The 13,247-nt window shown below is 43.9% G+C and overlaps 1 protein-coding gene across 2 annotated transcripts in view; it reads right to left on the bottom strand.

The window, feature by feature from the left end:
* Positions 1-273: 273 nt before the first annotated feature.
* WDR49 (WD repeat domain 49) overlaps positions 274-13,247 on the bottom strand; it is a 111,404-nt gene continuing 98,430 nt past the window's right edge. For both annotated transcript variants that reach the window (XM_083177825.1, XM_083177824.1), the window contains 4 exons: positions 12,393-12,562; positions 11,020-11,126; positions 7,073-7,219; positions 274-491 (listed from right to left, as the gene is read on the bottom strand). In XM_083177825.1, coding sequence (XP_083033951.1) covers positions 352-491; positions 7,073-7,219; positions 11,020-11,126; positions 12,393-12,562 — 564 coding nt within the window. In that variant the 3' untranslated portion in view covers positions 274-351. The remainder of the gene's footprint in view (positions 492-7,072; positions 7,220-11,019; positions 11,127-12,392; positions 12,563-13,247) is intronic.

Genomic DNA, 13,247 nt, shown 5'->3' with positions numbered 1-13,247 from the left:
GGGATTAAGACTAGCTTTACATTCCAAATTGATGGCAGTCAACCTATAGTTTATCCTTTTCTCCTGTTACCTGCAAGTAACCACTTATTTCAGCAATGTTTTTTCAACTTAAATGATTCTGGTCACCATAGGGTTCGGTCTCCCTCCTTTACTGGTCTCAAACTGGACTCTACACCACATACTTAAATGTCTTTATGTACTCTGTTTGACACAATGTCGGGCTCCTATACACATTCAGACATCTCTCCCACACGTTTGTATGTTAGTTAGCTTTATTATGAAAATTTCATTATACTTATTTAAAAAAAAAAACATTACATTAGTATCCATTCACGTGGTCTCTGGAATGTTCTACTTTTCCTTCAGTCTGGCTGGTTTCTTATTTCTCTTTATATTGCACTCCTGAAATACGTTTAGTTGCTTTGCTTTTAGTCCACGTTCCAAAATCTCTCTTGGGAAGAGGCTTCCTTCATCAAACACCACCTTCAGTGCTACAATAGTGATAGAGTCAAAAATGTACATTATTAATGTCACTGGTTAGAATCCGAGGGACTCTATTTATGAAGCTGCTTTCCAGTGGGTTGAAGGTGAGAATGTATAACGGAACTCACAGTCGGTGTAAAGTTTTACACTGACTGTGAGTGTCATTTTGAATTTCCACCTCCAACCAGCTGGGACTGAGGCTTACAAAAGCCACCGCTGTGTACATAAAACCCTAGAGATTAAAAAAAAATACATCAATGACTGCTACTGACTTAGCTTTTGAGCCCCTCTCACAATAAAGAAAACTGCCTTAATTTGGAGTTTTATGCATTTTGTACCTTAAACATACAAGTAAAGATTCTGCGATTTTTTGCTATGCAATGGACATCGTGGGAGCCGTGATTGTACACAAGTACCTAATCTTCTTCCAAATGTGTAATAAGTAATCCATTGGATAGCTGCGACCACACTATTATTAAATACCATACGATAAGCAGGAGGTCTCATTCTGTAAGTTTCCAATGCAATTGGAATCAGCTCAAGAGTGCAGCTAAGAGTTATCATCATTGGATGTCAGCTCAAAAGTATATCTGAGGACTCGGTATTTATGTATTAGCCGGGTGCCCACTAAGCAAATGCAGTAGCTTAGTGGGCGATTCTGCGTAAGAAATGGCGCTTGAAGACAAAAGCATTCTAAATGTGGTCCATGGCTGGCACTGGCTGGGAGATGTCTCGTCCCACCAATATGGGGTGGTTCTTAGCAATTTTTTTTGATACACAGGCAGGAGATGTATACCTGTTCTTTATAGAAACCGGGGGCTTCTTTCCTAATCATACATGTTCACTTAAGGAATGTTTGACTCGACATCTCAACATGCCATCTTCACAAGTTTCATTCCTGACTTACAAGCAAACTTTAATAAAGGATAACCCCAATATATGGCTTGATCGACCAATGTCTACACATTTGCTGAAAGAATTGGCTCTGAAAGTCTTACACCACTTGGCTCTGCACCTAGCAATGTTGGATGCCATGTTAGCTGATTTTACATTATTGGTTGATGGGTATTTAAATACGTATAGCAGTGGAGCAGCTGCACTGAGATCTGCTCCAAGCTTCCAAAAGAAATTCAGCAACTTTCTGTTTTCCAGCAAGTTAGGCAAGATTTACAAGCTCACTTACAAGCAAAGTTTAATAAACGATAACCCCACTATATGGCTTGATCGTCCAATGTCTACACATTTGCAACTTTCTGTTTTCCAGAGAGGAAGCAATACACGAATACATTGTCAATGGCCAAGGGTTTCTTACCCGGGTGGAAAAGACAAGCCAATGAATGCACCAAGGAAGCTGGATTTGACTCTCAGCAGTGGGATTGCTGAGCTCTGTGATTATTACCAACCATCTCGTAATACATTGCCAAAGCAAGAAATGGAGTGCAAACAGTTGTATGCAATTAAAGACGAGTCCACTTATATTACAAATTATTGACTCTTAGCAGTGGGATTAATGAATGGTTATGCAAGGTGGAATTGTCCTTGGGCCCTCCCACCTATCCTTATGTTGCAGAAATAGGACATGCACATGTTAGCTGATTTTACATCATCGGTTGATGGGTATTTAAATACATATAGCCAAGGAGCAGTGGATGATTTGGGTTGCACTGAGATCTGCTCAGAGCTTCCAAAAGAAATTCAGCAACTTTGTGTTTTCCATCAAGTTAGGCACACCCTTATGTTGTGTTAATAGGACATGCACACTTTAACAAATCATTTATTTCAGCGAAAGGGTCTGCCACAGGACTGTGACTAAAATGATTGGTTTGTTTGAGCCCCCACAAAAAAAGAAGCAAGTCACCTCTCCCTGCACAAGCTGGTTTTATAGAGGTAAGATGTCCTCCTCATCCTCCTCCTCTTATTTCTCAACCCCTTCAGCGTGTACTTCCTCATCCTCACAGATTATCAATTCATCCCCGCTGGACTCCACAATCACAGGTTGTCACTGGAGGCAATTGCTGGTCTTCATTAAAGAACTGATAATTAATTTTGATAAACATCATCTTCTCCACATTTTGCGGAAGCAACCTCCTACGCCGATCACTGACCAGGTTCCCCTCTGCACTAAAAAGTATTTCAGAGTACACACTGGAGGGGGGACAACTCAGGTAAAATAGAGCCAGTTTTTACAGGTGCCTCCAAACTGCCTTTTTATACTGCCAGTACAGGTATGGACTGTCTGACATATCTACTTGGATGCTGTCACCAAAGTAATCCTCCACCATTTTTTCAATGGTGAGACTATCCAATGCAGTGACAGTAGTCACGTCAGCAATCGTTGACAGGTCCTTGCCGGACCAGATGTCCAACTCCAAACTGCCTTGCATCCCCGCCAGTGGGTTGTGTGGGAAATTGCAGCTGTTTCCTCGCAGCCACAGGTGTGGGAGAAAATGAGCTGTTGCCGTGTCACGGTCTGCTTCAGATGACAATCTCCTGACCAGCAGGTCTTTGCACCTTTGTAGACTTGTGTCTGCCGGAAACAGAGACACACCATAAACTTTAAACCGAGGATCGAGCACGGTGGCCAGAATGTATTTCTCTGACTTTAACAGACTGACCACCCTCGTATCCTGGCGTATGGAGGGCTTCATCCACAAGAGCTACATGCTTTGTGGAATCGCAACACTTTAGCTCCTCCTTCACTTCCTCCAGCTGCTTCTGCAACAGCCTGATCAGGGGAATCACCTGACTCCAACTGGCAGTATCGGAGATGACTTCACGTGTTGCAAGTTCAAACATGGAAATCAGCCTCCACTGCGCTTGAGTCAGGTGCATCCCCGCTCCTCTGCCTATGTCGTAGGTGACCGAGTAGGCTTGGATGGCCTTTTGCTGCTCCTTCATCCTCTGCAGCATACAGAGGGTGGAGTTCCAGCGCGTCACCTCCTCTTGTTTGAGGTGATGGCAGGGCAGGTTGAGAAGTTTTTGCTGCCGCTCCAGCCTTTGGCAGGCAAAGGCAGAATGCCGAATGTGTCCGGCAATTTTTTGGGACACTGCAAGCATCTCCTGCATGCTCCTATCACTTTTTAGGAAAACCATCTGTGCTGAAGCCTGGATATCACTAAAACCTGCACTGTTGGTGCGCCTTGAGGACCGTGGTTGGGAATGCCTGCTCTAAGAGGTTGTCGTCGCTGTGCCTCTTACTAAAACCAGTGATACACAGTGTAGCCTGGCTTGGAAGGAGCTGACGTGCAGGAGATGCTGCTGCTGCGAAAGACGATGCATCTACCCAGTCGGCTGTCACAGTCATCTAGTCCTTAGTTTGCCCTGAACCACTTGTCCACATGTCCGTGGTTAAGTGGACAGTGGGTACAACCACATTTTTCAGGGCATCGAGAACGCTTTTTGGGAGATCTCTGTACATCCTCGGAATAGCCTGCCTAGTGAAGTGGAATCTAAACGGGATTTGGTACCGGGGACACAATACCTCCATCAACTGTCTAAATCCCACTTCACTGATGGTGGACACCAGACGCACATCTAACACCGAATCCCAGCAGCAGCGGCAGCAGTAGAAGGCGTACCACTGCAAGATCCTCCGGAGGAATCCCAAATGGAAGAGGAGTGAGTCATGACAGTGGCATGGCCTGCAGGACTACCTCCGATCCGGATGGAGGAGGAAATTGACGAGGAGTGACTTGCTGGTGTGGTTTTCAGGTGCTTGGATACAACTGGATCAAGGGATTTAGGTGTCCCTGGACTGCTTACGGTGCTAGCCACAGTTTCTGAACTAAACAGTGACTTATGAACTAACTTCAGGTGACGCATAAGCGAGGATGTCCCTAGGTGACCAACGTCCCTATCCTTGCCTATTCCAGCTTTACGTAAGATACATATGGTGAGACAGTTGTTGTCTAGATCTGGATTAAAATAATTCCATATCAAAGAAGTGGATTTTTTTGTCTTCTGCTTAGGTATGGTGATGGCCTTTTACTTCCCATGGACAACAACTGTCTTGCCCGGTGCCTCATTTAAGAAAACCACATCACCATCAGCAGCATTCTCCTCCTCATCAACTTCCTCCTCAGCACCAGCTACATCAATTTCCTCCTCCTGGTGTACAACATTGACAACTTCAAAATCAGAAACTGGACTGTGGGTGATTCTTACAGCATATGCAGAGGACGTGCTGCAAATGGTGGAAGGAGCCACCATTTCCCGTACAGTGATCGGAAGGTCAGGCTTCGCAACCACCAACACCCTTGGACTCTCCTTGGGGATTTGTATTATTGTTTTTTTAGAAGGCTGAGTTGTTTGCTGTCTTTTTGTTGACATCTTAACTCTCTTTCATTTTCTAGGGGGGGAAGGGGAGGATGGCTGTGATCGTGGTGTGAACCTGGACCACTAGTCAAGAACATAGGCCAGGCCCTTAGCCGTTCCTTACCACTCCGTGTGGTAAATGGCATATTGGCAAGCTTACATTTCTCCTCCAAGGATTTACATTAATTTTTTTTCTTAAACGTACTCAAAGTTTGCCTTTTTGGATTTCACAAGCCCTCGACGATGACATTGGGGATCGGCATTTCATCATCATGTTCTATGTCTTGTCTAGTGGCAGCAGCTTCAGCACTTGGAGGAAGTGGTTCTTGTACTTTTGGAGCCTCCATATTTTGGTTCTCCATTATCTTTCTGGAGTACAGCCACACAGCAGCAGAGACACAGAAAAATTTAAAAAGGATTATTATTTACGGCAGTAACCCTTATTGTAAAAAACAAAATTATTTCTTATTTTGCAGCACCGATGTGCGGTGTGCACTGTGCACACAGGTGAGTTGAGAATTTTACTACCCTGGCCTGTCCCAGCTAACAGTCACACAGCAGCAGACACAGAAAAATGTTAAAGGATTATTAGGAAGTCAGTAACCCCTTTATTGTAAAATAAAAAATGATATTTTGCAATTTGCGCCGACGTGTGGCCTGCACAGGTGATGTTAGACTTGAAACAAGAAAAGAAACAATTCAACCTCTGGCGCTGTAATTTCCAGCTGCAGGAGACTAATGATGATGGTCACCGGACCATCCAAATGGACAACAACAAAATACAAAAATTAGTCTACTTGCGCTGAAGAAATAAATGTCCCAAAAAGATCTCCACTTTTTCTTCCCAAAAGATGGTTCGAAATATGCAAGAGAAAGGAGAACAAACACACTTTTGTAGTTTATAACAATATGGGGAGATCCTTCTCCAAATGTGTATGGGGGAATAATTTAGAAGATGGTGCTCCCAAAGTTCCCAGATGATCCCAGGGTCATAAAGGTCACCTCACTCGTGTGTATAAGCAGAAGCTTACATGCATGTGATTGGACGACTCTTATAAAGGTTTCTTTCTTGGAGAAAAAGAATCCCTCAGAATTCTTCCATAACAAATTCTTTATTCCAATAAAACACAGAGCAGGATCACAATATTCACAGCAGCAAACTGTCACACTAGTTGGAACCCGGGTAGAGTGTAGACAATCCAAAACTGCACAAAGTGATCCTGTACTTCCAAACTTATTTAAAAAATGGACACTTGTAGTACCCTCTCCCGCTTACACACACAGCAGCAGACACAGAAAATTGAAAAGGAATATTATTAAGGAAGTTGGTGGTAGAGAGTGGGACTGGAGGACAGGTAAATCAATCTATAGGAGGCACAGAATACAGGGATAAATATATAATATACAGCATATACTCTGTCAGTGTACCACCACACTACACTAACACAGTCAGACTCAGCAGGTTGTCACTATCAGCAGTGTAGTAGTTAAAACTACTACACCATGCAGGTTGCACAGCGGGGCGGGAGAGTGAGCACGCGGGTGGGCGCCAGGGAAGACAGCCAGGCGTACAAACTGTTCAATCTCCTAGACTGGAGTGAACATGGCGCCCGCCCGGCCGCCCTTATATACATATAGTGACGTTTTCCGAATCTCGCGAGATCCGACAGCGGTGTCTCACGGGCGGCGGAAAGGCGCGCTGCAAGTTTGGGCGGGAAACCCGAACAGGCTCGCGAACGTGTTCGTATAGGGGGATGTTCGGGGGGTGTCCGGATTCCAAGAATCCAGATGCGCCCATCTTTAAAAATTACCTATTTTCATTTTTCAAGTTAACATAAGGTATAACTGGAGGTATAACATTTTTCATGGTAACCACACAGATTTTACCTATACTTTTATTGAATGTACTAGATAAAAAAGAAGCTACAATAATTGGTTGCTATGGAAAGATTCTCCACTGGTCCACATGAGAATATTTGATACATTTCTCCCATGATATGAGAAATGCCTCACAGTGCTGAGGTCATGGGTTCAATTCACACCATGGCCCCAACTGTGCAGAGTTTGGATATTCTTCCCATGCTTGCGTGGGTTTCCTCCAGGTACTCCGGTTTCGGTTGTGGTAGAGAATATAGATTGTAAGCTCCACTGGTGCAGGGACTGATGTGAATGTTCAAATATTCTCTATAAAGCACTGCGGAATATGTGTGTGCTATATAAATAACTGGTAATAAATAAATAAATAAATAAATAAAGGTACAGTATGATTACTTACTTTCTGTGAATGTAGGTAAGTCTACAATGTTAGATGTTTTATGTTCGATCTTCTCTCCAAAGTATTTGTCAGGATTTACTACAAAATCAGGCTTATTCATTTCATCTGTGTCCTGCAGGGAACCTATGTGTAACAAGCTAAAGGTACCTGCAATCAGGCAGAGAGGACAATCATTCACCCACTTATATTTCCCCACATTCCATGTTACTGACTGTCATGATTAAGTGCCATTCTGACGATGCTGTTATGATGCCAGAATGGGCCTAACTGTACATAAAATGTTATTGATAAGGGACCCGTATTTATCCTGGATGGTTATGAAGAAATTGTGGGTTAAAGGGTTATTCAAACAACCCATGCCCAGCCCTTTTTGATAACTCAAACAAGGAAAGGGATTCCATCTGCTTCCCTGTTTGAGTTATCAAAAGGGCTGGGCAGGGTTTGTTTGAATAAACATTTCACCCACAATTTCTTCATAACCATCCAGGATAAATGCAGGTCCCTTATTAATAACATTTATGTACAGTTAGGCCCATTCTGGCATCAGAACAGCGTTGTCAGAATGGCGCTTAATCATGACACTGACTATAGCAAATGTGTAACCTAGAAAATTCTTCTGTCATACAAAATCTATACTGTACATATGCAGGTTACACCACATGATGATTACATAGTGAACATAAAAGGCAAATTGCAGACATTTTATGTGGGAATATGACTAAATAGGCATGTACAGATGGAGCGTGGCCCATCTTTGCAGGGGATGGCGGAAGATTGTCCAGCTGCCATCCCCCGCCAGCCGCTGTAAGGGGACACACACGCACGAGATGCGTGCGCCTGCCCTTACAACGGGGCTCCCCTCGGGTCCCCGCCGCCTCCCCGGGTCCCCGCCACCTTGCCGCACCCCCCCTAACCCTGTCCGTCTCCCTGAAGCGGAGACGGACAGGGTTCCCATCCCCCCGCCGACGGGAAACTGTGCGTCCCAGTCTCTATCGCTGCCGCTCGCCAGTGCAAGGGATCTGGCGAACGCTGGCCGAAGATGGGACACGCTCCATCTGTACAACTCTCAACGGTACATTCGTGCTTGTAATGTAAGCAATGCAATGTTACATACCATCATGTTTATGTGGCACTTATGAATGCAAACAGCTTATCACATAACAGTGACAAACGGATCTACACAAAGAATATATACTGTGGCAGGAAGGTCAGAGATTCACAGCTGAAAAGATTTAGCGAGAATGGTTTTCAGGTGCACAGTGAGTTGGCACATACCTACCGCCTGGCTACCTAGGTGTAGGGTGTATGGCAATCCTAGTTAAGGTTTTGTAGCAGCTGAGATCAGCAGCCAGGCATTAGTCAGCACCTTTGAGCTTTCCCTAAAGATTCCCTGGGAACAAGGTTCAGAGCATCTGATGCTGAGCAAGTTGGCAGGCGATAGGCCGGGTAAGAGTGGAGTTAGTCAGGGAGCAGGGACCAGGAGGGTTCACTGTTCTTGTGTACATGGGCTATGGCTGAAGGTGAAACCACACTTCTGTGACTGCTTTATTCTGTTGTGGAAGACCTGAGACATACGGTGAATAAAAAACCCACTGGTCTCACAAGGGGTGGATTTGATGGTGTCGTGCGGATTTCAGGAAGGGAGGCGTGACCAGCAGGACATGGGTTATAACGATCAGGTTTAATGAATGAACTCGTACAAGGAAAAATATAACCAGCATCAATACTTCTTGAGTGGATAATAATAGATAGAGGCAAGTCTCTGATATATAGCAAGATAAACAAGATGGCAGTCTTTTGCATAAACAAGATAAACGTAGATGGCAGGCTGCCATCTTCGTTTATCTTGTTTATGCAAAAGACTGCATAAACAATATAATTCAGGCAGGTAATTCTTAGAAGACAAGGCAAGGTTCAGGCGATTTGGATTTGAAGAATAAGAACAAGATATACCTGAAGATTGAATGATTGAAGATTGGATGATTAGATGGTTAAAGATTGGATGATTGGAAAATGAATGATTGAAGATTGGATGATTGGATTATTGGAGATTGGATGATTGACAATTGGATGATTTGGAGATTGGATGATTGGACCAGGACCGGAATCAGACCAGAAGGGTATTGTAATGAGCCAAGCAAGATCCAGGAAGGAAGACAAGTGGAGAGTGAGACAGCAGCAATGGGGTCAGAGGCCAGCAGGGACAACCAGCTGGAGAGCGCAGTGTGCATAGGCACTAGGATGGCCAGGACTTCCCCATGCTTGCAGGCTGAAGAAACTATTTGCACTGACCAAGATTGCCCTAGGCAGATCCCCTTTATAGCAAGGGAAGGACTGCCATAGGCTGACTGGACAGAATGGGAGGAAGAAGACCTGACCTGGCAAATCACTGCTTTTGCCCTCAAGCAAGATGGCGGCACTGTTACCTGGCTCCAGGCTCCTGACAGCCAGACTGCTGCGCCTCTGTGGATCCATGCTGCCGCTCACAGTGGCACAGCGCCACCACTGCCTGCCCGACCAGGACCCCAGCGGACACACGCCAGCACGCACGGACGGGTGAGTACTAGACCCGCCGTGTGATGCCTCGGCTGCGTGTGACAACTGGTTTTAGAACACATGTTGGTTGTGGTTCTTACATGTGTCACAGTACCTAAAACATGACTCTGAAAACCATCCAACATGACCCACAACAAAATGCTCTGATCAGAACCTAGTTTTGTGCTCAGTAATGTATTACTTTATTATTTTGCCCCTCTAAAGCATAGCATTTTAAATAGAACAGTCATAGACATGGACATATTCATAACTGCATTACCTAACAAAACAATTCTAATAAGTGTAAATGAGTATACATGTAAAAAGGGATACATCCATTTGTATATTTTATGCCAATGATGCGCAATCTAGTACACTACCGGGCCCCATGTGTGGTCATTGGACCTTCAAAGGTCCACATATTCCACTCCTTATATTTCAAAAATATCTCAAAACAACATTGGCACCCACACATTACTCATCTCCCAATGCCCCCTTGCTTTCACATGCCCAAGCCACCCCCACAAGACTTCAGAGTAAACAAGTACATACAGGTGTATGCTATCCTCGCCATATCCCAGACTACCCCACACACACCTCACATGCCACATACTTCCCTGATCCCCCTAAAGCCACTCCTCATACCACAAATTGATAAATAAGGTAGATACGAACCTGATGGCTCTGGGAACACTGTGTGTTGGAGAGTGGCCAGGTCACCTTCCAGTGCCCATTTGTATAAGTCAGCATAAGTGAATGTATATATTAAACCAATAAAATATTTAATATGTGCTGTGCTTGAACGTAGTACAATTTTCAACCTATTACCATTGCATATGTAATGTAATGTGATTTTTCCACATGTGTGGTAACTGATTCATATTTAGATGGATCATCGCTCTTCTCAATAGTTTGATTTGCTAATACCTGCAGCATTTGTGAGTAATCTCTTAATATAATATAACTTCTGCTCCAGAGTTCTGGATTTGGTCTGGAATTGAAAATTTATGTAAGTCTAATATTGATGCCGGTCATGAACAATCTCGGTCTACCGTTACCAACCACTGGCATAAATCACTGTCAAATCAACATCACTTTCTCAGGGTTTTCTCTTTTTACTTTTACCTCTGTAAAAGTAACAGATGAATTCAATAAAGTTTATATTTAGAATGATAAAATACTGTTTTTAAAATGCTGTATACTGGACTATTCAGAACGTATGTTAACTTCATACTTTCTTTCTATGCTTGGAGGCAATCATTTATATCCTGTTTCAAGTGCAAATCAAAAACTTCCGTAAGTAGCATTGTGACTGGTAATATATTATTTATGACCGTCAGTGTTACAGTAAAAATATCATGAATATAATATGGATCAACACCAACAAAAAAAATCACTGGCGGTACACTTACCAATTGCATTTTGGACTGAATCCCCAATGAAGTTTGAATGGAATTTTTCTTTTAATCCATTTTCTCTGTATTTTCTACCTAAAGTTGTGTTTTCCCATGGACTGTTTCTAAATAAATGAAAAGATTCCAAAGTAAGTAAATATGTATAGTGCTTAGTTGCCTGCAATGCAGCACTCAGACAGGTTATGTAAAAAAAACTAGTAGTAACATATAAGATGTTTCATTCGTCAAGGCAAAATCAATGAAATTGAACTAAAATTAATTTTATGGAATACAAAACTGGAAATACTTATATCTGGTCTGTTGATATTATGGAACAATGATTAAACCATATTCTGCTTCATTTCATGTTAAATCCACAACATTTAATTTCTTACTTATAATGATAAACTGTATTTGCTGCCTGATTGCGATACCATACAACGAGTATTCTAATGCTGCAGAGCGGCCTGTAGGAAAAGTTGCCTCCTGCCAGCATCTGTGCCCCGAGTGCTGTGTCCAAAAATGCAGCATCCTATCATCACCATGACCAAGGCAATGGTTTCAGCTCTCGGCCAGTCTGCAGGTGATATCAGGGCATTTTCTAAGCATTCTAACTAGATCGCTTAGAAAATGCCTCTACATTGCTCCTTGTCTAAGGGCCATAGTGACCGGAGAACAGTGGCCCTGACAGATTGCTCAGTGGTGACACATCGGTGTGTGCCAAACGATCTTGCTGAGCGTTTTGAGCAATCTAGCATGGCTTAGAACGCTTAGAAAATCTCCCCATATGTATTCCCCTTAAAGCGTGTGTAGGTCCCTTAGCGATGCAGGCCTGAGCGTAGCTATCACTATGGCCCCTACACATGGAGCTACGTAGGGGCATTTTCTAAGACATCTAGTTACAGTTGGAGCCACTCTCATTCAGTGGGGGTCTGGCGGTCGGATCAGCAACTGCCAGTCTCAGCCAGCCGCCGGAAGGGGCCGTGCGCACACGAGAGGCTCCCCATTGCTGTTCGCTGGTCCGCCACCTACCTGCACCCCCCCAACCCTGCCCATCTTCCTGAAGCAGAGATGGGCAGGGATCGTGTCCCCACCGCCCGAAAACTGTGACGTGTATGCATGCGAGACGCTTGCGAGTCCTAGTCAGATGGAGCGCCTATCCATCAGCGTTCGCCAGCGGGGGCATTCTGGCGAGCCCCGGCGCTGGTTGAGAGGTGCTCCATCTGTAGATCACTTAGAAAATGCCCTAAAATCGCCCTGTGTAGGCCCCATTTCTCACACTCACTGTCGGAGATTCTCTGCTATGTCCAGGAAGATTGCATCCGGAGACACATAGTATGGACTTAATATCCCCCTACACATACAAGCACACACACACACCCATTACTTACTTAAAGGGCAAATCCTCGTTTTCTTCTGCTAGATTTAGAAAATGAGTTTCAGCTTGTACTGATGATTCATCATGGGGGGAGGCCGAGGCCTTTGTTGTTTCCTCCACGTTTTCTAATTCATTATCAGCTGTAACTACTAGAGGGCATTTCTCAATTCTCCAGTGCTCCTCCTAAACAAAAGTGTGAATAATTTACACAAAGGAAACCTTTATCTTGTTTGTATTGATTGGCTTTGAAAAGGATCACTAACAATTTTCTACCGGATAAATGACACAGTATAAATGCTTGCTGAAGGTTGACAATGGGCGGATTAAAAAAATGATTGAGTATTACTTTATACATACTGTAACTACAGACAGTCATGTATGGTTTATGAAATGCTCATATTTATTTCTATGTGACATTCAATACATAGGGGTATATTCAATGCTAAAGGACAAGCTATGATGGCGAGCAGTGCCTATTGCTCGCTGACCATAGCTTGCGGGTCAGTATTCAACTGACCCCCCTGCACTTGCTGTTTCCACCTCGCTATTTCTAAAAAGTGAGGTGGAAACGGCGAGTGCTGCCGTCAAAACGGCTTGCTGCATTAGCCACGAACCTTGCCGTCCTCTGACGACGAGGATTCCTACGGAACGTAGAATAGGGTGAGGGGCTTAAACGGTGAGGTTGGCTTGTTTTTGGTGATCCTCACCAGAAAAAGCCATCCTCGCCATAAAAACACCCTTGCCGGCCGCACTGAATACATGCCATAATGTTACAAATATGCAATATTTATTTTGCATATGCCCTGCTTCCCCCCTTTAATCTGACTATGGTGAGGTTACCAATTGTACAGGAACCTTTCATTCTTGC

Source organism: Crinia signifera, chromosome 3 (assembly GCF_055691185.1).
Source record: "Crinia signifera chromosome 3, ASM5569118v1, whole genome shotgun sequence".
Classification (NCBI taxonomy): Eukaryota; Metazoa; Chordata; class Amphibia; order Anura; family Myobatrachidae; genus Crinia; species Crinia signifera.
Note: the sequence above shows the minus strand (reverse complement) of the source record. Positions and strands in the feature narration are given on the sequence as shown.